The sequence below is a fragment of the Asterias rubens genome, chromosome 10 (assembly GCF_902459465.1).
Source record: "Asterias rubens chromosome 10, eAstRub1.3, whole genome shotgun sequence".
In the NCBI taxonomy this organism is placed as follows: domain Eukaryota; kingdom Metazoa; phylum Echinodermata; class Asteroidea; order Forcipulatida; family Asteriidae; genus Asterias; species Asterias rubens.
In genome coordinates, this window is record NC_047071.1 from 4062670 (window position 1) to 4087485 (window position 24816).

Genomic DNA, 24816 nt, shown 5'->3' on the forward strand with positions numbered 1-24816 from the left:
AGCAGTCACCATGGTTTCAGAAAGGAACGAATTAAAACAATTCATGAAATGTCTCTCAAAATTGTCATATGGAATAATTCTACACTACTTTAAAGGCAGTGGACACTATTGGTAATTACTCAAAATAATTATCATCATAAAACCTTTCTTGATTACAAGTAATGGGGAGAGGTTGATGGTATAAAACATTGTGAGAAACATCTCCCTCTGAAGTGACGTAGTTTTTGAGAAAGAAGTAATTTTCCACGAATTTGATTTCGAGACCTCAGAATTAGAACTTGAGGTCTCGAAATCAACCGTCTATAAACGCACACAACTTCGTGTGACAAGGTTTTATTTTTCTTTCATTATTATCTCGCAACTTCGACGACCGATTAAGCTCAAATTTTCACAGGTTTGTTACTTGATGCATATGATGAGATACACCAACTGTGAAGGCTAGCCTTTGACAACTACCAATAGTGTCCAGTGTCTAAAAAAAATATGATGTTGATGAAAAATATAATTACGCAGCTTCATGCAATTTTACAAAAACCGAAAATGTTAAATACATATTCTTCAGAGTGAAGCAAGGAGGCCAAAAGTTGCCTAATATTTACAAAAAACAAAAGAAGTCAACAATACAGTTGTTAATGTTGTAGACAAATACACGCTCTAAAGGGAAGATTTCAATACAGTGCAGAAAAATTATTATTGCTCAAGTTAAAATAAACTTTTCATTTAAGATTAGGAAAAAAGTGTTTAAGAAATTTGAAAGATGTAATGAACAGCCTGCTTGGTTGTTATCTATTCAAATAAGTTGCTGGTGTAATTTCTCGCATTTGAGCTGTCATAGAAGAAGCACTTTAATAACCACATCGCTTTTCAAAGATCACCAAGCTTAAAGGCAGAGGCATATGAACATTTCGCCTGGTTCGGTTTCCAGGCATGTATGCTTCATATTTGAAAGGGCAAGGGCACCAAGGCATTTTCTCCTAGGAAAGGGCACCCTATAAGAGGCAATTGTAAATTTCTACTGTAGCATTTCAAGGGCACCAAGGCATTGACCAGGGGCATTGAGACAATCGTCTTTGTTGCCTCCATGAAGTAACAGGCATGGGTTTAAATACCTTGGTTTAAGATAGCTTAGGTGAAAGTAAGACAGTGCCTATGCATCTACATGTCGGGGTAACAATGGTCCCCTTTTTAAGAAAGAAAATCATCAATTTCTTTGGCAACTACAAGAAACATCAATATGAAGCTGCATTGGCTAAGGCTACGGCAGAGACAGCATTGAAGGATCCAGCCCTAGCCACTGCCTAAGCTGTAAATTCAGAAATGGCCATACAGTATACACACCCCCCTCTACTGTCCCCTCATTGCAATATCAATCTTGAAGAAAAACTGTTGAACTGAGTATTATTCTAGAGGCAAACCAAAATTATCAACAATAAAACAAACTACGAAACAGTTGCCCTTTAGAACCTCACAATAAAAAATAAAAATAAGCAAAAACAAAACACACAAGGAAGTAGTGGCCTTTAAACTTCAGCCTTGCCACCACCCCCCCCCCCCCCTCCCCCCAAACAAAGGTACACACACATCAGACCTTGAATTACCTGCAGGCCACCCAGGCCATAGACCTTTTTTCGCAATTACCCATTGCTCGAACGCTAATTGTTGAATGAGGTGTATGCTGGTCTAGCGTAACCGCTTGCTAGACCAGCATACACCTCATTCCAAACCTAATATGCCCATACTGAGTAACGAGTGCGATAAGGTCTGTGCCCTCCTGAGTCCAATTTCATAGAGCTGCTAAGCACAACAATTTGCTTAGCATGAAATTTCTTCCTTGATAAAAAAAAACAGGATTACCAACCAAACTTCCATTTGTTGCATTGTTTTTACTGGTATTGTAAGCTGTTCTTTGCTTATCCTGAAAGTCACGTTGAAATTTGGTTGGTAATCCTGTTTTTATCTTTGAAGAAATTTCATGCTTAGCAAATTTTTGTGCTTAGCAGCTTTATGAAATTGAGCCCTGGTCTTAGCCTTGGTGCCTCATCAAAAGTTTCCCGTGTACTTTAAGATTTGTCAATGGAAGTGCCCTTTATGTGCATGCCCTTTAAAAGATGAACTTCCTTGGCTGACACATGTATAAACATACAAATTTATATAACACTAATATTTCAAAGTGGAAAACAGTGCCCAGTTAGATTGTGCAAGAATGCTAATATTGTACATTGAGTCAATCAACAACGACAAGAGTGCACTGTCCTTCTTGATCAATGCCTGTTATCTCTCCCAGACAGTTCTTACAAAACAGTGGTTCATTAATGGTGAATGGTATTGAAGATTGCAATACAGTCTGCAAGACAAGAAGAATACCTATATCAAATTCCATTCAGCCAAGCTCACTCATCTAAAAACAGCATCCCATTGTTCGGATAAAAGTGGAAACATGTAGAAGTGTCTAAATAATGTCATTTCTAGACGTTTTTGTTTTTGCTTATTCAGTGATCTCCAATGAATAGACCCTGCGAAGTAGTCCCAATATCATTAGACATATTTCAGAAGGCTCAATTTGCTCAAGACAGTTGTCTAACAGGCAAAGACAATGCACACTGCAGTGGTCTGAACTCTAAAAGTGCAAGGCCGCTGTAGATCTTGGTAAAAGTTAGAGAGCTGATGATGTATTTATCTCTACATTAGATTTGTAAAAAATTTGATATACTTAAAAAACAGAAACAAAAAAACCTAAAAGTGCAAGGCCGTTGCAGATGATATTATTTGTAAAAGTTAGAGAGCCGATGATATATCTATCCTCAAAAGAGCTTTGTCAAAGATTTGAAGAAAAAAACCAACATCCAAAAAAGGGGAGGCTCCTCACTTTCTAAAGAGGGCTTCATTAAATTTGACGCAGAAAGAAAAAACACCCCGTCAACAAAATAAATCGTCAACAGCCGGAACTGTTCACATTAGTTGCGCGTTGATGTGACGACGAGACATGTCAGATGATATCTTTAATTAGGAAAATTAACCGAGGCCAAACACCATTAGGAGTCGGCAACGACAGGATAAAAGAGAAAAACCTTGGAATGATAATGACGCTCCGATATGCGTATATTTATTACTGGAACTAATCGCTGTCTTCATCGTTTAAGTAGTCCTCATCATCCAACCCTGTAAAACAAATCATTCCAAATTATTCATAAAATGTATTATACAGGATTGGTAGAGCCGAAAAAAATAGTCGCAGACAGTGTTCATGTTTTGTGTGATCAACCACATACATAAAGTAACGAACCTGTGAAAATTTAGGCAAAAAGGCAGTGGACACTATTGGTATTTTTTTTTCAAAATAATTGTTAGCATTACTTGGTAATGAGTAATGAAGAGCTGTTCAAAAGTATAAAACATTATGAGAAACGGCTCCCTCTGAAGCAAGTTTTTGAGAAAGATAAAATATTTGAATTGAATTCAAGACCTCAGCTGAGGTCCCGAATTCAAGCATCTGAAAGCTCACAACTTGTGCGACAAGGGTCTTTTTTCTTCCATTATTCTCTCGCAACTTGGACAACCAATTGAGTTCAAATTTTCACAGGTTTGTTACTTTATGCATATTTTGAGATATACAAGTGAGAAGACTGGTCTTTGACAACTACCAAAGGTGTCCACTGCTTTTAAAGGGTTTGGGTACCTTTAGTAGCAAAATTTTATTTTGTTACTATTGTTGTTATTATTAAAATCAAACAACAAATTGTGTATGATCTTTCTCTTTAGGGTTACATTTTGTTAATACATATACTTGCTTGCAATTTCACAACTGTTTTATTTATTGAGTGCGAAGACACCAAAATTAATCACGGTTGTTCACTTCATTAAAATAGAAGAGGAGAATTGTTTATTTGGTGTGAAGTCAAACGTGACTACTCTCTGAACCAAGGTCAGCCCTTTTGCGAGTGACAACTTGCATGAATTTTAAAGATAATTTCAAAGCTGCTAAATGAGGCACACTGTACAATTACACATGGGGAATTGACTCCCTTAGTGGCACAACTTAGGTGTAACAATGATTTAATAATAAATAGTTTTTTTTATAGCACTTTATCTACGAGCATCTTAAAGAGCTTGTCATTTCCAGACAGGTTTTTTATGAATTATGAGACCCATTTATGTAACCCATTGTAAGTGTTAACAAGATGCTGTGGTGCATTCAGCAGCCACTGCCAGAAACACCCGCCGTCGATTTCACAAAGAGTTAGGACTCGTCTTATCTCGAGTCAGGACGAGTAACTCAACCTAACTTAAGATTAATCTTAAGGTCTGCATGCTACAGTGCAGGGTTGGGACTCGTCCTAAGTCCTACGATTAATCTTAAGTTAGGAAGAGTTTTGTGAAATCGACGACAGGGCAGACCCCTTCTCTTAGTGATAGGTGTCACTGGGTTCTTTTCCGTGCAGTACACAACAAATGGGCCATGGCCTTTCATCCCATCCAACGGAGTGTCAAGACCGGGACTTGAACCCACACCAACACAATGCTGATCAGAATCACCAGAGCTTGAGTCCATCCGTTGATTTCACAAAACTCTTCTTAACTTAGGATTAATCTTATGACTAAGGACGAGTCCCAACCCTGCACTGTAGCATGCAGACCTTAAGATTTATCCCAACTCGAGATAAGACGAGACCTAACTCTTTGTGAAATCGACGGCAATAATCTTGACTGCTCGCGCCACGAGATGATGGCAGGTAAATTTGGTCAACAGGAAACAATTATGAATACAACAAGGCTACAGCATTTTCATTTCATTTATTCGTGCTAGGAAGCGAAGGAATATCAGAAAATCAAACTTAATCACTGTACTAGCCAAGATACTAGCCAAGAACCCAATGGAGAGAAGATAAGGGAGGAAGTTCCTAGATGTGAGAGGAAAACCCAAAAGTACTGTTCTATTCCAAGGGAAATCCCAAGCAGTCAAGTAGGGACTGAAAACCCAATCCACATATTGCCCTCGGCATGGTACGAACCGGGGTCCTGGAGGTGTAAGGCAAGGATAACACTACACCAACCCGACCACCCGGGGCCTTTCTCAAACCACGGCTTGGGCTCCGGCTCAGGCTTAGGCTCCGCGCACTGTATACGCATCTCGGCCTTTAACCTGCATTTTTAGCGCGTGTTGCTGCTTGTACCTGCGCGCGGAGCCTGAGCTGGAGCCTAAGCCGAGGTTTGAGAAAGGCCCCCGATAAAGGGCTACAGCAAGACTACAACATGACCCCAGCATGAAAGTGAGACTTACTTGATGTGTAAGGTGCAAGGAGAGCAGCGGTTTCTGGGTCCTTTGCTGCAAGTTCTTGTGCTATTTTATCTGCTTTATTCTTTATATTTGTACGGGCACCTAAAGAAAAGAAAAAAAGAACAACAAACAATTTATAAACACCTTACCAAAGTGGGCAAAGCAATTTTTTATGCCAAAAATTATTTTGAGTAATTACCAATAATGTCCAGTGCCTTATTCATTTTATTGAACACAGGAATTTCTTATGATGGAAACTTGAAAATCCTGTCAATACCTAGAGTCATACAAATATAAACAAAGTCCATACATTTAATTTTTTTCATGAAAAAAACTTCAGAATAAACTGGCTCAATGCCTTTTTCTTTAATGTTTTGATATTAATTTGCTATTCAAAATTTAATTGGTGACAGTCCATGTGAAGGGGTAATGGCTTACAGTAGAATAACGTTAAACTTACACTTGTTCCTCAATTGAAGAAATATCTGTTACACATGAACAATAAACATTGAACAAACCATCATGGACAATATGCATTTTATCCCTCATTTTATTTCACTTGGTTTTAGTTTAATTAGTTTGGCGTTTCCTTGTGGAAAAGGGAACTAGGTCACTTCAGTGTGGGATATGAGTCAACAAAGGACAGTTATCAAATTTTTATTAGTCATGCTTTGTGGGTTGAAAAATGTGTGCTAAAATTTTAATTTTTTTTTAAAAGTTCTAATAAAGCGTTTTATCACACACTTTATTTGGTTTTCAACAGGATAGGCAGAGCTTTGTTTTGACTTATGAGACCCATTTATGTAGCACCTCATCAAGGTTTAAAAGGTTCTACTGTGCATTCAGCAACCACTGCAAGAACCACACAGGCAAACCCCTTCTCTGCGAGACAAGTGTAGGATCTGGACCTTTGCATGGTGAATGAAGCAATAAAATAAAGTAATTTACACGAACAACAGATTGTAATAATCTTACCAATGACACGAGTCAGGAATTTGTTTGAAAAAAAGTTTTGTCAGTTTTCATTCATTTTCAATTCTGGATTTGCGCTTTGGGTTGTGCCAGCCTGCAAAGAAGACCTGGGCCCAATGTCATAGAGCTGCTGAAGCACAAAATGGAGCTAAGCACAACAAAATCATGCTTACAAGAATATGGTTACCAGCCAAAATACCATTTCTCATCTACATTTTGTGACTGGTATCCTGATAATTTTTGTTTAGCAGAAACATTTTGAAGCAATGTTTTCTACTGAAGCAGCTCCATGAAGTTAGACCCAGGCTCTGTGACCTGAATACCTGTCCTACGACTCAGTAAACTGAATAATCGTCCTCACCCTTTGCCAGTAACATTCGGACGACCTCCGCGTGACCTTTCCATGCTGCGGCATGTAAGGCTGTGTCACCGATCTTGTTCTGTGAGTTGACTTCCACTCTGGGCTGGGCCAGCAGGGTTTTCACGCATTCTACGTGACCCCCATGAGAGGCCCAGTAAAGGGGCGTGGAACCAGACTTATCCAAACCGTTGACAGAGACCTACGGACCGAGAAAAAAAAAGTTAAACTAAATCAGTAAGACATTTTATGATGACTCATCAATGAAAATATTTCTAATGGAAATAATTTGTACTGGACCAGAATTTTTGTACAAGATCAGATTCAAAATCTGGTGAGGTTTGTGGCGACACCATGTTTATATCTTTCGAGTAGTTGGGGTGGAAAGAACCGGTGGTTTGAAAACTCGATCAGTATGCTCTCATCGTCTTCAGGAAAATGGAGAACCGATCCAAAATGTGAACAAACATGAAAAGACAAGACACAAAACGACACCACAGTTTTTACATATAAAACCACACTGCTTTGTTTTGTTTTGGTTTGGTTTGTTTGTTTGTTGGGGTGTTTGTTTGTTTGTTTATTGGGTTTCTTTTAGAAGAAAAGATCTGGATTGTCTTATGGGTAAGACGACCTCTATACTCAACAAATTGAAACATGTTTATCAGACTGAAAGTTAACTTGTGTATATCATTTTTTCAGTGAAGATATCGATTTGAAAAAACACCCAAAACAAGACCACTGGACTTGCCCGACACTAAAATTCTAACCTCAGTCTCGGATTCCAGTGTAAATTTTGAGACCATCCATTTCAAGAAGTACTTAGATTCATCTTAAGATAAGTTATATGGAACTATTGAGAAACAAGTAATTTATCTTGATTTCCCCTCAAGACCTTAGAGATTTTTAAAGAAAATACTGAACTTACAAGATTATCGAGAGACTCTTTTAAGAAGTCAACATTTCCTCTTTTGGAAGCTTCGTGTAGAGGGTTGTCGATTCGATCCATGTTCTCTTCAACTGAAACATAACAAAAAATAATTTATAATAGTAACTAGTTCTTATAAAACACATTTCACAACAACCGTCTCAATACGCTTTACATTAGTGCCCCGGTCTTTGGGCGTATAACATTCCTTCAATTTTTCTCATCTCCCTTGGGAGTTTACAACCTAGGCAACCGTAGTGCTCAAAGGCTTTTTCAACCACAATATCAACCTCAACCTTCACAGGTACACATTATACCCCTAGGTGTAGAGGGGCAGTTATAGTCATGCACCTTGCTCAAGTGCCATGACCTGGATTCGAACCCCCACTCTGATGACTTAACCACCAGAATTTGATAATATAATAATAATATCGAAGTCTTATATAGCGCACGTATCTACCAACCAGGAACACCGGGGCGAACCCCTTCTCTTTTCGATAAGTGCACTGGGTTCTTTTACATGCGTTACACAACACATGGGACCAACGGCTTTACGTCCCATCCGAAGGATGCTCTTAACCACTCTGCCATGACACCTCAATCAACATAGTTCCCCCGGTGGGATTCAAATCTGGTTCCCAGAGGAGGAAGGCGAGGCAAGACACAACTACACCAACCCGACCACCACCATAAGGCTCTAATTGGTATACGTACTGTAATTGCTTGGGATCAGACCCGTCTTCTTGCCACATCTTGCTGTATACCAATCCTTGTTTTTCTGCAAGACAGAAGACATCTGATTAAACTTAAAGTACTTTTTAAATCAACAAATAATATATGAAACTATTTTCAGTTATACTCCTTAGTGGCTTAAATCAATTACAATAATTTAATTTGATTTTAATTGGTTTGGTTGTACCTTTTATACTCACTACACTACAGAGAGTTGAACCAAAATACGTGTAGTAGGCCTATTCTTTATCCCTGATGCATTATCAATATCAATCAAATTTGTTTACCGAGCAAAACAAAAAACGAAACCCAACAACCTGCTTCTTTTGAAAATCTATTCCTTAAGAGACCTTCAGCTGAAAGTGGATCATACCAGAACATTTTAATTGTGGGCCGATACGAGCGAGTCGTATCCACTAAGCAATCTAAAAATGAAGAAAAAAAAAAATTGTCCAATCTACTTCAGATCAAATGCACAAAAATCACAATACAAAAGATAAAACATTAAGAATACCGCAGACTGTACGGAAGGGGTATTTAAGGAAAACTAAAAACACTAAGTGAAACAAATCTGAGAACCTTGTTTAATTATTAGCATACTTAGGCCAAAATCCCAAAATGTAGGCCTAAAATGCCCTAGTAGCTTTTTAAAAATATTTAAAGAAGAATTAAAAAATGCCCCCCTCCCCCCCCCCCAAAAAAAAAAAAAAAAAAAAAAAAAAAAAACATTTAAAGCAAAATCAACATGAAATATTTAAAATGCACAAATCAAGCAAGAATAGCAATACATCAATGAAATGTCAGAAGCAATAAATACAACTGGGCAAAGAATCAAACGTGTCACAGTATTTAAAATATTATACTTCAAAAATGTCAATACACGCATACATTATAAAAAATATAGACAATAATAACATGAGGTATATCATTCAAATAGTTTAGAAAACCAAATCGCAGACACAGAGCAAGTTGACAGAATAAAGCAACTACGTGCACAGGTAATATATAAACAAAAGTGACGTCTGTCTCGAGCCTAGGTGGCTCACCGGGCCAGTGTTTATATCCGCCTTTTCTTGGCATTAAACAAAGGAGCATATTTCTATTCTCACTGGACAATGATGTCAGTCCATTGCAGGTTACCCCCCCAGCTCTCACCGGTACCCATTTGTACTCCTGGGTGGAGAGAAGCAATCGTGACAAAGTGCCTTGCTCAAGGACACAAGTGTTACAACTGACCAGGTCAAGACTCAAACCCCCATTCAGTGCTCTCAGAAGTAGAGTCCACTGACGGTGACCATGACACTCCACTACTAGTCTAGGTTCCTAGACCTTTGGTGTTGCGTGGTCACACACAACGAACGTTCCGATTATGCACGGCAAAAACTGTACACGCTTGTAATGAACGAACGCTAGCGGGCGCTCTGTTTCTCTAATTTCCGGATCTCCCCATGTCCTGTGCTCCGGAAATCAGAGAAACAGAGCGCCCGCTAGCGTTCGTTCATTACAGTGTGTGACCACGCAACACCAATGGTCTAGGAACCTAGACTACTCCACTACATACACAAGGAATATGACAGAAACAATCATACAAAGATGTTGCCAGATGTTGTCAGAGGCTTGGCATCTCAACAACTATCTACACAAAATGTGGCATTTGTTCCAAGCTCACCATATCTGTGACATACAACAAGTCATCTTCTTTAAACGTCAGCTCATCGCGCTAAAAAAAAAGAGAAAGATAAAAACGCATTTTTAATATAAAATTTAGTACATTTATTTCATTACCACAAATCTGGCACTCTATCTATCTAATCTAATACTGATAATTATTCATGTGTTTGTTTTTTTGCTAGAACTCATTTTTGTTGAGTTTTATCATTTCTCTATAAGACCACATTCCTAGTGCTATCATATAGAAGAGGACCAGTTTTTTCCTTCATAGGCATATGACCCAGTGGGGCAGGCGAAGGGGGCAGCTACCCCCAAACTTTGAGCAAAGCAGTGGGGAAATTTGTGTACAGAGGTTTCCTAAAACACAAGCTTAAGTCCATGACGTGTCAACATAGGTGTGAATACTGAGGTGAGCAGTGTCTATTTGTTGATCTTGATCTTGAAATAATAATTGATCAGCTCCTTACTAGGAACAACACTTAATGAGGGTTAGGTCAAGAGGGAGGAACTCCAAGTCGATGCTGGTGATGCTAGTGATGCTGGTTGTTAAAGACACTGGACACTATTGGTAATTGTCAAAGACCAGCCTTCACAGTTGGTGTATCTTAACATTATGCATAAAATAACAAACCTGTGAAAATTTGAGCTCAATCGGTCATCGAAGTTGCGAGATAATAATGAAAGAAAAAACACCCTTGTCACACGAAGTTGTGTGCGTTTAGATGGTTGATTTCGAGACCTCAAATTCTAAACCTGAGGTCTCGAAATCAAATTCGTGGAAAATTACTTCTTTCTCAAAAACTATGGCACTTCAAAGGGAGCCGTTTCTCACAATGTTTTATACTATCAACCTCTCCCCATTACTAGTCACCAAGAAAGGTTTTATGCTTATAATTATTTTGAGTAATTACCAATAGTGTCCACTGCCTTTAAGTAGGGGAGTGAATTCCAGTCTTTAGCAGTATTGGGAAAGTATGACTTATGAAAGGCGTAAGTTCTAGAGGAAGAGATTCTAAGGGTGAGTGGGTTGTGATTTCTAGTGATGACAGCTGTGGGGTCTCTAAGGTTGAAGTTTAGATGTTCTTCCAGATCAAGTTGAATATGTTTGTGGATGATTTTGTGCATTGTGAAAAGTCTCTGGTTAAAGGATTTGGGTACTTTTTCAAAATGTTCATAGATTTACATTAAACTTACAGGGTTTGAAGATAATGATAGTGGAAAGCTTCCCATCAAATATTACTTACTGAGGTGCTGTAGTTTTTTGAGAAATGAGTAAAACAATGTCATGAAAATACGTTTGTAAATGATTAAAATAATTTTCGTCTCATAAAAAGAAAATTATTTTCATGACATTGTTTTACTCATTTCCCCAAAACTACAGCACCCCAGCAAGTAATATTTTCAGGGAAGCTTTCTACTATCATTATCTTCAAACTGTGTAAGTTTAGTGTAAATCTGTGGACATTGTGTTTTTTGTCCTACAAAAGTTACATAGACCCTTTAAAGCGTCTGTGTTGAAGTAAGGGAAGCTCAATTTCATTTAACATAGCTGTTAATACAGAACTATCCCTGGTGTCGTTGTTGGTATGAAATGTGCAGCTCGTTGACGAGTTTCTCAGAGAGAGTGAGAGATCTTGACATACTCACATGCTGAGCCTGGTAGTGATACAGAGCCCGGAAAACCTTCACCTGACCTGGACAACAAAATAAAAATAAAAAAGTCAATCATTTATTTATTGAATGTCATCTTTGATTCGACAATGCACATGTAGTCCAGATCAATGATGTGCAACAGTGTTACCAACTACTAAACCATAGAGCCGTCTTCACAACAACACACATGTACATGTATTTGTACGAATGTAGATGTGTATAAAATGGTATAAAATGGTAAACTATCACAAAATAAATATACTTCACTTTATTATATATTGGTGACCATGGCCAGATGCAGAAATTTAGAAAGAAAAATTTCCGTATCCTGCAACCACTTTTTCATTCATTGTGAAACAAATTAGGAATAACTTTCCGTATCCTGCCACCACTTTTTCACTCATTTTTACAAAAAGGGATATCTCATTGAGGTAAATTAAATACTACATGTATATTATTTCATATCGAATGAAAAAAGTGGTGGCGATATACAGAAACTGTTCCTAAATTAGTAATTATTAATCAAATAGGAGTTAATCCTTTAATTAAAGGTAAAAACGAGTTTATAAAAAACGGTGGCAGGATACAAAAATATTTCATTTTTAGCCAAAATAATTACAACTACAATACGTGTAATCCCATTACACAAGGGTGATATTTATTGCTCTAGCTAGGAGTCTAGTCTTAGTAATAATAGTCTTACTTTTAGTTATATATATCGTAGCGTCATACGTTATTGACCCTCATATGGTTTCGGTTCCACTTTGATTCCCGTTTACCGCGAGATTGTGCAAGCTGCACCGGTGACAGAAGCTATGCAGTTTACTCACAGTCTGTATTTTCATCAGGCTTAATCATGCCGAGAATAAAGTTTCCTGTCGTTGGTTATGCTCAAACATTTATAAAATGATTGATTTTTGGTACTAATCACTAGTGCATTATTATGCCAACATTCAAATGAGTCAAAGAAACATCATCCAACCTCGAAAGTTCAAAACAAAATTACTATCTGCTAGATTGAGTTTCATTCTGCTTTAGTCACTAGATGGATCACGTGATGTGGTTACTTTTTGGGATTCTATGGTGCGCAAATGTGGGGAAAATATTAAAATATTTTAAGTGAAAATTACAACAATTTTTATTTTTTATTTACTGCATAACTGTTATAAATTCCGATAAGCGTAATAAATATTAAGACTTAAGTCTACATTTAAGAGAAAATATCATAGATTGGTTTCTTATCTCCTGAAACCAAACATCACTGGTCTGAAATGAGGGAAAACGGATTGTTATGAAGTGTGAGTGCATCAAGGGGGGGGGGGGGGTGTTTTACTTTCATGCCTTATGATATCTCTGGATTCTAATAATAAAATATAGTAGCCATAATGCCTTAGGACAAAAATGTAATTAAATTTGTTAAGTACTAATTGAATAATATTTTTGATTTACTTTGCCCGCCATACTAGCTTCTGAATATTCAATAAAACCAACCAATGAAAGGTGTGAAAACATATGACGTTGCTCCAATGTCGTGTATGCACAAGCACTGTTAATGGCGGACTGTCTCTCGCAACGTAAAACCAAAACTTTAAAAATTTCAACACACCATGAAGTGAAATGGTTATGGTTAAAAAATTGGATATATAGATGATTGGAAAAACAAATATTAAGTTTCTGATTGTGAACAATTTTCCTGTTATCCTACTGAAAACACATGACACCAGGATACACTTGTCATGCTTATACAGTTGCACAGTGTTGAATGTGGACTGTGTAGTAAAGTTTGCAGTACAGTAAATTGCTACTTTTTAACAACAATAAATCTGCACACACACAAAAAAGGGCCAGTCAGATTCCAAAATTTATTTCGGTGAATGTTTTGTTTACCTGGCTTGGGGACTGGCTTGGGTGGAGGTGGTGCACTTCTTGCTGGAGTAGTCATCACTGAATGAAGTGGCTATTTATTCCTCTATAAATAATCAGACAACAAGGAAACACAATAACCGAAACTACATAAAACCCAGGAATCAAATAACAACAACACTGACACCAAACATTATATCAGAATCCACACTCGCTACATCCGTGTTGCGTCTGATTTCAGCCTTTCTCTCAACAAGAAAATACATATGCAAGTTTTCCCGAACCAGACTACGACGGGGTTAAAACCCGGAAGTGTTACTGTTAGTTAAATTGAATACTTTTTTTACTACCGATGTAGCGGTCGGTTGTTGATTGATTCTTATGGTCCCCATGTGTGGTAGTAATTTTGGAAAAATAGCACTCTTTAGTCTTAGTGTCAAGACCTTCCCGCGGAAATGGATCAGTTCCAACAACGTACACCAAAGCGTGTTAGAGATAGTAACGTTTTGAACAAAGACTAGCGTGTCCTGGACCGTTCGGGTCACGTCAAAAGAGGGCGCTGTTTGGGTTTATTTTTACAGTCGATGTCATTAAAATGTGAATAAAAGGAGCCTCATTAAATGTGTATGGCTGTTTACAAAACTTCTGCTGATTGATGCAAGAAAATTGAAGCCGAAAAAGGGTATTTAATTAGCTTCCAAGAGAGTCAGAAACGGGACGAACTGAAGTAGGGTCATGATGAATGTGATCCTTGCAGTGAAGCAGTATGTGGCCAAGATGATTGAAGAGAGTGGACCTGGAATGAAAGTGCTTCTGATGGATCGAGATACCGTGAGAATAAATTTACAAAAATAGTCAAATAAAAAACTTTGATTAGACTCTTGTTATAGAGGTGAGGGGGAGGGAAGAGTCCGAGCGGCATGGGGAAGGGATGTCATTGTGCTATTTGTTCAGAATTCATGAAAATCACATTTACATTTAATATAATTAAAACCATTACTTGGAATGTCCCATCCAGACTGATATTATTATAGGGCTTTACAAATAAAAGCCAAAGATGAACACCTACCTAGTGAAAAAACACTAAGTTTTAAATTTTTAACATGTTTTAGCCATGCTTCCAAAATTGGGACGGAATTTCCACGCACACACAGATTTGAAATATCATAGATGGAATCCTGTGCACACAATCAATCTAGCACTAGACCCAGTAACTGGGGCGCTGTACTCCTTTTCTCGAAATTTTGACATCTTCAGTCGAACTAGCTGGTTAGTACGACAGAGAATGTCAAGTTTTAAGAAAGGAGTACAGCGCCCCAGTTACTGGGTCTATGGTCTAATCTAGCACAGTCTATTGCAACTTGCAAGAACATCTTCCATAACAAGCTGTTTTCCCACCTATTTTCAGATCAGCTATGTGAGCATGGTATATGCTCAGTCTGAGATTCTCCAGAAGGAAGTCTATCTCTTCGAGTTACTCAACTCCAATGCCAGAGAAATGATGAAGCATCTTAGATGTATTTGTTATATCCGCCCAACCAAGGTAAGATCTACTCCTAGAAGTTCTATGAGGTGTGTTCCCCTATTGTCTCCACGATAGCAGAACGAACCTCATAGCTCTAGGCCAACGCTCTCGCAAAACTAGACAGAAGTTTGAGTTATCTTTCAGCTCTGATTTTACCCTGACTCAAGGGCGTTCACGAAGAGCTAAGATTGATCTCAGCTGCGAATCACTCTTTTAATTGCTAAGCAAAGTGTGTAATCACTATGGCAATGGACTGAGAAAGTCTCAGGCGTATTAGAACAATGGGACCTGTTAAAGCAGGTTAGTTGATTCATTCACGCGTGAGAGTGATGTACGTGGACCAAAGTGGTCCCCAAATTGTTGAGACTTGCACGGTCTATACTAACTAAATCTTCTTGAGATTATTCTTAGTGCTTTGTGAAGATAGCCCCCTGGGATGACATAGATGCCCTGGATGCTGTTGCCCTCGTTGCCCTAGTCTTTGCCTTGGTGTCCTTTCATGGGAACATGACAGAAATGGTAGCAATATGATTTAAACTGTTCACTGACAGAAAGTTTTATCAACAAATTGTTCTGCTGCAGGAAAACATTGATCTCTTATGCCAAGAACTGAAGAGTCCAAAGTATGGAATATACTGCATCTGTGAGTAACTTTCTTTTTAAGACTAATTTGGGGTTTTTTCTGTTCTGAAAGATTTGATAATGATTTGATAATGAAAACGAGTAATGATTTGTATTAAGCTTTATTAAAGATGTTAACAAGCATTATTGATCAGTGGTGAGGTCGGAGTAGTTGTGTCTTTCCTCGCCTCCCACCTCTAGGCTCTAGGACCCCGGTTCAAATCACCTGGATTGGGTTTCAACCCCCCTGACTGCATTGGCTTTCCCTGCAAGAATTCTCTGGGTTTTTCTCCCAAAGCTAAATCTGAAACTTTCTGCCTTGTCCTCTCTCCATTGGGTTCTTGGCAAATTCACCTTCCGAGAGCCCTTGGCTTCACAACCGGAATAAATGAAATTAAATGAAGTGGAGCTGAAATGAATTTATTATACTTGTATGTGTTTTGGGTTTACTAGACTTTAGCAACGTAGTAAGCAAGAGTGACGTGAAGAGGTTAGCTGAGGCAGATGAGCAGGAAGTTGTCAGAGAAGTCCAGGTACGTATGTAGCCAATCCCAGGCATGATATTATCCGTTTTGTTTCTGTTTCAAGATTTTTTTATTGATTTTTTTTCTTTTAAATTGTATTAAGAATAAATCCTAGCGGTACACAGTTTGATATTTGAGCTGTTTTAATTTTTATGAAGAAGATTGATGTCATTTGTATGATGGAAAGGTATGATCAATACTCAACAGAATAGGAGACTTTAGGACGCTAGGTGGCAGCAGACTTACCAGGTAAATGTCCATAGACCTTATCGCAAATACCGGGGCGCGCGCGTAAAGCTTGGAATTAGGTGCATTGTGGTCTTGCTGGTATCAAAATATGATCCATATATATCCCACAATGCACCTCATTCTACAGTCTGCGCTTACGCATTGGTATTTGCGATAAGGTCTATTGTTTACGTAGTTCTGAGCATGCGCACATGACCAAGAACAATGTATTTCACCTGGTAAGTCTGCTGCCACCAATCGTCCCAAAAGTCTCCCATTGATGCCTACCTATGAGTGTACGCCAAAACTTAGTTGGGCTAGTGATGCTGGTTGTTGAGTGAGTGAATTCCAGTCTTTTGCAGTGTTGCGGAGTGATCTTGTTGAAGGTACTTGAATCTTTACTGTTTCTAATGTTTGAAACCTATTTTTATTGTAGGAGTTCTACGGAGATTACATTGCAGTCAGTCCTCACATCTTCTCCTTCAACATTGTGGGATGCTCACAGGTAACGTTTGTACATACAAGGAACCAAACAGTAGACCCCTTTGCATATGACGCCACAAGTCCACAAACAGCGCCCTCACCAAGGTCAGGGAAGATCTGTCATTGGCTGAGAGGTGTGCTTGACGCATACGCCTGGAAGATGGGCGTGAAGCTCTGGAGCTGTTCCCTTCTTCTTGGCACACAATGATATCATCAGTTGCAAATGTCGTGACCTTCTAGATGGGACTTGAATAATGTAATAATAGTCTGGGGGGCTAATCGTCCTTACTCGCAGCTCAGAGCTGAATTGCGAAGGACGCGGCTACAACGTGTTCGAGAAGCAGGCATGCAAGGGCGCCTCTGGCTGCCAGCCACATCAACCCATTATGACCACGGAGCACAGCCAAGTTCGAAAGTGTTTGATTTTTCCCGAGGGAGGAAAACCGGATGGTCTGGAAAACCCTCGTGGCACAGCAGAGAACCAACGCACAACTAAACTCACATATGGCCCTGGCCGGGAATCGAACCGGGCTCACCTTGGTGAGAGGCGAGCACTTTACACACACGCCAACCATGCCACCAGATATGATAAGTTGTTATTTTCTTTCTAGGGCAACGTGTGGAAGACTGGCGTTTTGAACAGGATATGTGCCGGTCTTACAGCAGTACTTTTATCCCTCAAGAAATGTCCAATGATCCGCTATCAGAACTCGTCTGAGCTCGCAAAACGATTAGCTGAAAACGTCAAGGTGAGATCTTGAGAACTTGACCCTTAATTCACATGGGCCCAATTTCATAAACCCTGTGTAAGCACAAAAACTTGCTAAGCACAGAAAAGTATTGCTTAACAGAAATGGGGCACCAGCCAAAATTCTTACAAGTTTACATTGTTGTGATTGGTGCCCCACTCATTTTTTGCTTAGAAAAGAAATTTGTTAATGAAATTGGGCCCGGATGTCATCACCTCTGATAAACCTTGGTTGCACCATTTTGGGATTCATGTTCCTCGGGTGTTAACTGTGAATGTGAAGGTGTTGATTTTGATTTTGATTTTGATTACAGCAAGTGATATCTAAAGATGCTGGTTTGTTCGACTTCAGACGGACAGATGTGCCACCATTGTTGCTCGTCCTTGATCGTCATAGCGATGCAGTGACACCCCTCCTTCATCAGGTGACTCCATTACTTCCTGTTCTTTATATCATCATTGGCAGATCTTGCTGTAGAATTAAGCCCAGCTCATACTCGCTCAACTTTTGACAGAGAAGCAAACTATAAGAACTTACTCACTCCACAGTAGTGGAGTTAATAATTTAATAATGAGAAGTCCCCTCTATCCAATAAGCGAAAGTAGAAGTCTTGGCTGATTTCTTACCTATTTTGAATTTGTTGTTTGTGGTATGATTTTTTGATCGAGCCAATACTTGTTAGTTGTGATTTTAAACGATGTTGTGATGTTTGTTAACAGTGGACATACCAGGCCATGGTGCACGAGTTGCTCGGCATTCGTAATAATCGCATTGACTTGTCCAAAGTACCTGGAATCACCAAAGATCTGCAAGAGGTTGTCTTATCGGCAGAGCAGGATGAATTCTATGCAGCGGTACGAACAAAGCCTTAGCTTAAAGTCATAATATTAATATCCATCACTAACTTAGTGAAGCTTAAAGCACTTCAACTTGCAGTATTTTCTTGCAAGGTGTTGTGGGATACGTATCTTAAAGCCATTGGACCCTTTCGGTACGGAAACAAACAAAAAAGTTCACAGATTTACAAATAAGACTCCGATGACCGATTGAGCCTAAATTTTCACAGGTTTGTTATTTGATATAGAAGTTGTGATACACGAAGTGTGGGCCTTATTGTGTTTACCAAAAGGGTCCAATGGCTTTAACCTTGACATGGTTGATTCTGGTATGCCGTACCATCTCCACTTAGACCAAGTGCTACCCTGGACAATTTTAAATCCAACCTCAAATCCCACCTATTTCGTTCTTTGTAGTGTTCAGTTTTTGTAAAGCGCATTGAGATTTCTTCTAGTTATGTTTTGCACTATATAATATTGATTCGTTGTTATGAATATCGTTATTTGTAGAATGTTTACAACAATTTTGGTGAGATTGGTGGTCGGATCAAGGAACTGATGGAGGAGTTTCAGCAGAAGAGCCAAAGTACAAAGAAGATTGAATCCATCGCTGACATGAAGGTAAGACGGCATTCATTGAATCTCTGTGAATGTTTAAAGCCATTGGACCCTTTCGGTTCAGAAAAAAAAATAAAAGTTCACAGATTTACAAATAACTTACAGGGTTTACAGAAGGCAATGGTGAAAGACTTCTCTTGAAATATTATTCCATGAAATGCTTACTTTTTGAGAAAACAGCAAAACAATATAAATTCTCGTTAACGAGAATTACGGATTTATTTTAGACACATGTCATGACACGGCAAAACGCGCGGAAACAAGGGTGGGGTTTTCCGTTGTTTTCTCCCGACTCCGATGACCGATTGGGCCTAAATTTTCACAGGTTTGTTATTTGATATAGAAGTTGTGGTACACAAAGTGTGGGCCTTGGACAACACTGTTTACCGAAAGGGTCCAATGGCTGTAAGGTGAAAGGTTGGCACTCTTGTGCCGATTTTTATCCTCGCAATATTGCGGCAGAAAAGTGTCGCGATATTTGACATTATCATCGCTGTTTGAACAGAAGTGACTTGATAGCTTTTGTGTTTGGAAAGTTAGTGGACTTGGTTGGTGACTGGCCACTCTAAATGGACTTAGTCACCAACCCGGTTATTAGCCAGAGGTCCATTAACAGTGGCAAGCCGCCAACCCGGTCATTAGCCAGAGGTCCATTAACAGTGGCCAGCGGCCAACCCGGTCATTACAACGTAGCGAAGACCGGCTCATCACACTGTTTTTGCTTAATTATTCATCTTTGATGAATCTTTTCATTCATTTTTTCTCAAATGAAAGACTACATCTTCTTTCACTACTTTGTTTTAAATTGAACGCATCACTTTGTTAAATCTTGCAGGCCTTTGTTGAGAACTATCCACAGTTTAAGAAGATGTCTGGAACTGTATCCAAGCATGTGACGGTTGTAGGAGAGTTGTCGAGACTCGTTGGTTCAAACAATCTACTAGAGGTGTCTGAAGTACAACAAGAGTTGGCTTGCCAGAGTGACCACAATGAGTCCCTGAAGGTAAAGTAAAATGTTGGCTTCTAAGATGAAGGAAGAGGAGATCATACTCGGGGGATTAGATAAGACCCAGGTATGACAAATTCGTAATCTTCTTGACAAATCCTCTGCAGAAAAGCTTGTTCATGCTTTCATTACATGCCGCCTTGATTTCTTCAATAGTCTTCTTCTTGGTCTACCTGACTCAGAAATCTCTAAACTACAGCGAGGTTAGGACTCGCCATCCAGATTGGCCACAGCACCTTACACAAGTTACAAAGCGCTGTACATAGTTTCTACAATTAAACACAAGTTATAATAACTTAGCTTAGCAAAAAAGCAAATGAGTTTTTGACATGGCTTTGAAGGATTCAAGAGATGATGCTTAACGGATGTGAAGAGGTAGATTGTTCCATATAATAATAATAATAGTAGTCGATATTTATATAGCGCTTAATACACCCGAACGGCGTCTCAAAGCGCTGATAGGTGTGCTGACTGTGAAAGCTTGTTGGCCGGATCGCGTGTAGGTGTGGGGTACACGCAGGCACTTTGTCAATGATGTTGGTCAATGACGTCATGTGCAATCCATCTATACTTGAACTATCTTTTGTTAGTAATAGTCCACATTTAGGTACAGAGAATTAGATGCCCCATAGCCCACACACAATAGACCCTTCCCATGAAATAATGTAAATTGCACATAGCGCGTGCACACTAACGTTTTGGTTGGCAAAATGAGGGAACATCGCGGTGTTTTATACACGGCTAATGGGTGCGTGACGCAGACGTGATTGCGCGTCTGCTTAGTGCACAACTCTATGGCGTTTGCCAACCAACATGGTCTGTACGCATGCGTGAATGTAATTAGAATATTTCATGGGAAGGGTCCATTCACCATTGCTTTGTGATAAATTGCAACCCGTTTTTGTTTACTCTGAGCAGAAGGTACGTGGTCTTGTGATGAGTGATAGAGTGAAAGAGCTTGATGCGTGCTGTCTGGTGGCACTGTATGGTCTCCGCTACGAAAGACATAGTAACAATGACTTCATGACGTTACTGAACGCACTCAGCAGAAAGGGAGTCAGTGAAAGAAACAAAAGGGTTTGTAGATCATCTCAACCAATCAGAATGCCCCATTACCTACTTGTATATCATCTGAAACAATCAGAATACCCCGTTACCTACTGGTATGATCATCTGGACCAATCATAATACCCCATTACCTACTGGTATATCATCTGGACCAATCAGAATACCCCATTACCTACTGGTATACCATCTGGACCAATCAGAATACCCCATTACCTACTGGTATACCATCTGGACCAATCAGAATACCCCATTACCTACTGGTATATCATCTGGACCAATCAGAATACCCCGTTACCTACTCCTCTTCACATGTCAGGAAGTTGGGCTCTACAACCTTCGACCTGGCACGTAAAAATAGAGAGTGTCCCAGTGGCAGTTCGTTCGTAAAATATGAAAAGCATTAAGAGACGCTTTACTTTACATGGTTAGAACTTCTTCTATGACACAGTTTGTCCATTTTCATGCTGAATGCATCTAATGCAAAGATGACGAATAACTGTCTTATTTTATTTTTCTTGAACCATAATCATCTTGACCCCGTCATTTGCAAATCCATGAACAATTATATTTTCAACTTCTACCAATGTTTTGCGCACCATTTCAAAGATGTATTGAAACTCATTCAGTGTTTCTGATGTGTATTTTCTATAGTTGGTGAGAGCTGTAGTGGAGTATGGTGGTGAACGGAGCCGAGGGACGGATCTATTTGGTCAGAATAATCCTATCTCAAGAACGAGGAGGTTCTTCAAGGGACTCAAGGTATTATAGAAGCAATATAACTTTCTGTAAACTTTGCTGAACATTTTACCTGACTCTGTTGACCCAACTCACCACTAGACCTTACAAGTGTCTATACGCCTGCAGTTGTGGACCTTCTATTGTCCCTGTTTTGTTTATATTAACTTTTTGGCAACAGCTCCCATTGGTTTTGTACACGTTTCCCAACTGTGGTCCTTTCCTGAACCGTGGACTCTATTGTCCCCTTTGGTTACGAGTCCCCAGTTTGAATCTGTATACCTACTCTCCAAGACTGCCTCTAGCTACCATGCGATCTCTGTGGTCTAGTGGTAAGACATCCACTTTAGAATGGTAATGGTCGTGGGTTCAAATCCCACTCTAATCTAATAATAAGCCTGTGGATTGTTTCACGGGACTCGGGGGGTGGGGGGGGGGCTGAGTGTGTCGAGTTTTACACACATCGGTGTGTGGGTAAACCCTAAGGAAAAAATTTGACACAAAACTAATTACATAAGACGACAGAATAGTGTTTCTTGATTGTTGACGAACCTTAAAAAGAGGGTTTGGTTTAGTCAGTCTCAACGTAGGTTTTGAAAGTTTGTAATTGATTTGCTTGTTGATTGTAGGGAGTTGAGAACATCTACACCCAGCACACACCGTTACTGCAGGAGACTTTGGATCAGTTGATTAAGGGGAAACTGAAGGAGGGAAGCTATCCATACCTCGGGCCAAGTCAACTCAAAGACAGGTGAGTGAATCGTAGCAGATCAAACTCTATTTCTAGGCCTAATTGCATAAAGCGGAATTACAGATCAGCCAATGGACCCTTCCCATGAAATATGCTAATCACATTCACGCATGCGTACAGACCCTGTTGGTTGGCAAACGCAATAGAGTTGTGCACTAAGCAGACGCGTAATCGCGTATGCGTCACGCACCCATTAGCCGTGTACAAAACAGCGCGATGTTTCCTCATTTTGCCAACCAAAACGTTAGTGCGCACGCACTATGTGCAATTTACATATTTCATGGGAAGGGTCTATTGCAGAATTTATATTTCATAACCATGCTAGATTTTCTCCATGATGTCATATGCTCTTATTTGATATAATTCTTGTGATTAAACCATTTTCATTTGTGTGTTTTACAGACCGCAGGATATCATTGTGTTCATGGTCGGTGGGATTACATATGAAGAGGCGCTGGCCGTTTATAATATCAATAAATCAACTCCAGGTGTGAGGATCGTCCTTGGTGGAACCACAGTACACAACTCACAGACGTAAGTTTCCTCATAATATTGACGTTCAGACTCGAAACTAGCATTGACACACCATAAACTCATCTCCCAATTAAGGGATAGCACACAATTGGGTTTGTCACTAGAGCAGATGTCTTTATTGGGGTGTTGTGGCTAAGCGGATAAGAGCACTGAACTCAAGCTCTGGTGCTTCTGTTCAGCAGAGTGTGGGTTCGAATCCCGCTGGTGACACTTTGTGTCCCTGAGCAAGACACTTAACTATAATTGCTTCTCTCTACCCAGGGGTAAATGGGTACCTGTGAGGGCAGAGATGGATCTTGTGATTGAAAAATATTATTTTAAAAAAACATTATTAATGGAAAAACAAGCGGGTTTTGAGGTTGGATTTCAATGAAAACAGGGATTGTTTGTGACATAGTTTTAAGAAAAAGATTGTTCCTGTTATCCATAGAGGTTTGTGACTTAAAGTTAAATCAAAGCAGACAGTTTAAAGTATTTGTGTGGTTTCATTTTGAACAGGTACCTTGAAGAGGTTGCCATGGCTCAGCATATGTCATGAGAAAGGCTCCAGGCAGAGTAGAGACTCGTACTACTTCCGGAGGTACACGAGTACAGAAATACAGTTTGATCCATGACTGACTCACTTATTATGTACCTAGTGGGTTGCCTCGAGCCTCACTTATACACAGTTGCTGCTGATCGGAAAGGATCGAAAGCACCACATGATGATAATACATGTAATATATAATATACAGTCTTTATATGGGGCACCCATCGACCAGTAAGATACTCAAGGCGCTTGAACAAAAACAATTTTTTTTTTTTTTTAATGAGACTAATTTTATGGCACCTTATCAAGATTTACTAGGTGCTGTGACCAGTCAGCAGCTACTGCCAAAAGAACTGGGGCAAACCCCCTTCTCCCAAGCAATAAGAGTAACTGGGTTCAGACCTACAGCTTTTTGTCCCATCATAAGGAAGCAGCCATAATGGATTTAGTGTGTTGCTTAAAGGGTGGCTGCAGTGTTTTTTTAAAATAATTTAAACGATTAAACATGACTTTTTAAACCTGAAGTATTTTTTCTTATTTTTTATTAAATGCGCAAGTATTTTAAAAATGGTTTTCAAGAGATAAGGGGAACCCACCCCGCCCCTAAAAGGGGCATAAACGTGACGTCATGTCGGGAACCCGAGTCATCCGGCCCCCTGGCTGTGTGCATATAGAGACGTGTGCACTGTGTGGCCTGGTACCTAGGCGCGTGTAGTTAGGGACCAGACTCTTTAGCCGGACTAGACTCTTTAGACTCTTTAGCATTTTTGCCGACGATATGTTTGAATTCCCGACATGACGTCGATGGTGGGGGAGCTAACAATCCACAAAAGGGGGGCACGACTTATTGCTAATTACGCAAGTGAGATATGTCGAGGAAAAAACAAAACACATTTTATTGATGTTCATTACATATATCAGAAATAAATGACAGCAAAATTAACTGTTTTATTTTAATTCACTGCAGCATCCCTTTAAGAACACAAGTGGCACAGACGGGACTCGAACCAACAGTCTGCTGATCAGAATAGAAACGCCAGAGCTCGAGTCTGGTGCTCTTAATCGTTTTGGCAAGACACGCCACAGACCTCTTGTTTTCATTCAGACAGTCCCCACCCTGTTGACCCACCCTGGTCATTTCTTTCTTTTAAATAAATGTT

The 24816-nt window shown here is 39.4% G+C and overlaps 2 protein-coding genes across 3 annotated transcripts; one reads left to right on the top strand and one right to left on the bottom strand.

Moving 5' to 3' along the window:
* Positions 1 to 1012: 1012 nt before the first annotated feature.
* On the bottom strand, positions 1013 to 13818 carry LOC117295862 (osteoclast-stimulating factor 1-like). 2 transcript variants are annotated; one of them, XM_033778642.1, is made up of 9 exons: positions 13800 to 13818; positions 13474 to 13555; positions 11581 to 11627; positions 9932 to 9982; positions 8245 to 8308; positions 7531 to 7622; positions 6609 to 6807; positions 5279 to 5377; positions 1013 to 3159 (listed from the first exon to the last, which is right to left on the bottom strand). In XM_033778642.1, the coding sequence occupies exons 2-9, from the start codon at positions 13526 to 13528 to the stop codon at positions 3116 to 3118; spliced, it is 651 nt and encodes a 216-aa protein (XP_033634533.1). In that variant the 5' UTR covers positions 13529 to 13555; positions 13800 to 13818; the 3' UTR covers positions 1013 to 3115. The 2 variants fall into 2 exon arrangements, with proteins under 2 accessions (XP_033634533.1, XP_033634532.1); XM_033778641.1 differs by lacking the exon at positions 13800 to 13818 and adding an exon at positions 13661 to 13679.
* Positions 13819 to 14047: 229 nt separating this feature from the next.
* On the top strand, positions 14048 to 24186 carry LOC117296144 (vacuolar protein sorting-associated protein 45-like). The gene is made up of 15 exons (XM_033779023.1): positions 14048 to 14280; positions 14858 to 14992; positions 15557 to 15617; positions 16049 to 16128; positions 16784 to 16852; positions 17442 to 17579; positions 17893 to 18003; positions 18299 to 18433; positions 18926 to 19036; positions 19869 to 20036; positions 20958 to 21116; positions 21759 to 21866; positions 22472 to 22593; positions 22996 to 23127; positions 23626 to 24186. The coding sequence occupies exons 1-15, from the start codon at positions 14185 to 14187 to the stop codon at positions 23663 to 23665; spliced, it is 1665 nt and encodes a 554-aa protein (XP_033634914.1). The 5' UTR covers positions 14048 to 14184; the 3' UTR covers positions 23666 to 24186.
* The last annotated feature ends 630 nt before the right edge of the window (positions 24187 to 24816 follow it).

What these genes read in the sequence shown, in the direction of transcription:
- LOC117296144 (XM_033779023.1), top strand. Translation starts at nt 14,185, where the DNA reads ATGATGAATGTGATCCTTGCAGTGAAGCAGTATGTGGCCAAGATGATT. An exon ending in GGTTCTTCAAGGGACTCAAG is followed by an intron (nt 21,867 to 22,471) that starts GTATTATAGAAG and finishes TGTTGATTGTAG; the next exon opens with GGAGTTGAGAACATCTACAC. An exon ending in CCAAGTCAACTCAAAGACAG is followed by an intron (nt 22,594 to 22,995) that starts GTGAGTGAATCG and finishes TGTGTTTTACAG; the next exon opens with ACCGCAGGATATCATTGTGT.
- LOC117295862 (XM_033778642.1), bottom strand. Translation starts at nt 13,528, where the DNA reads ATGACTACTCCAGCAAGAAGTGCACCACCTCCACCCAAGCCAGTCCCC. An exon ending in ATCACTACCAGGCTCAGCAT is followed by an intron (nt 9,983 to 11,580) that starts GTGAGTATGTCA and finishes CTTTTTTTTTAG; the next exon opens with CGCGATGAGCTGACGTTTAA. An exon ending in TGTTGTATGTCACAGATATG is followed by an intron (nt 8,309 to 9,931) that starts GTGAGCTTGGAA and finishes TCTGTCTTGCAG; the next exon opens with AAAAACAAGGATTGGTATAC.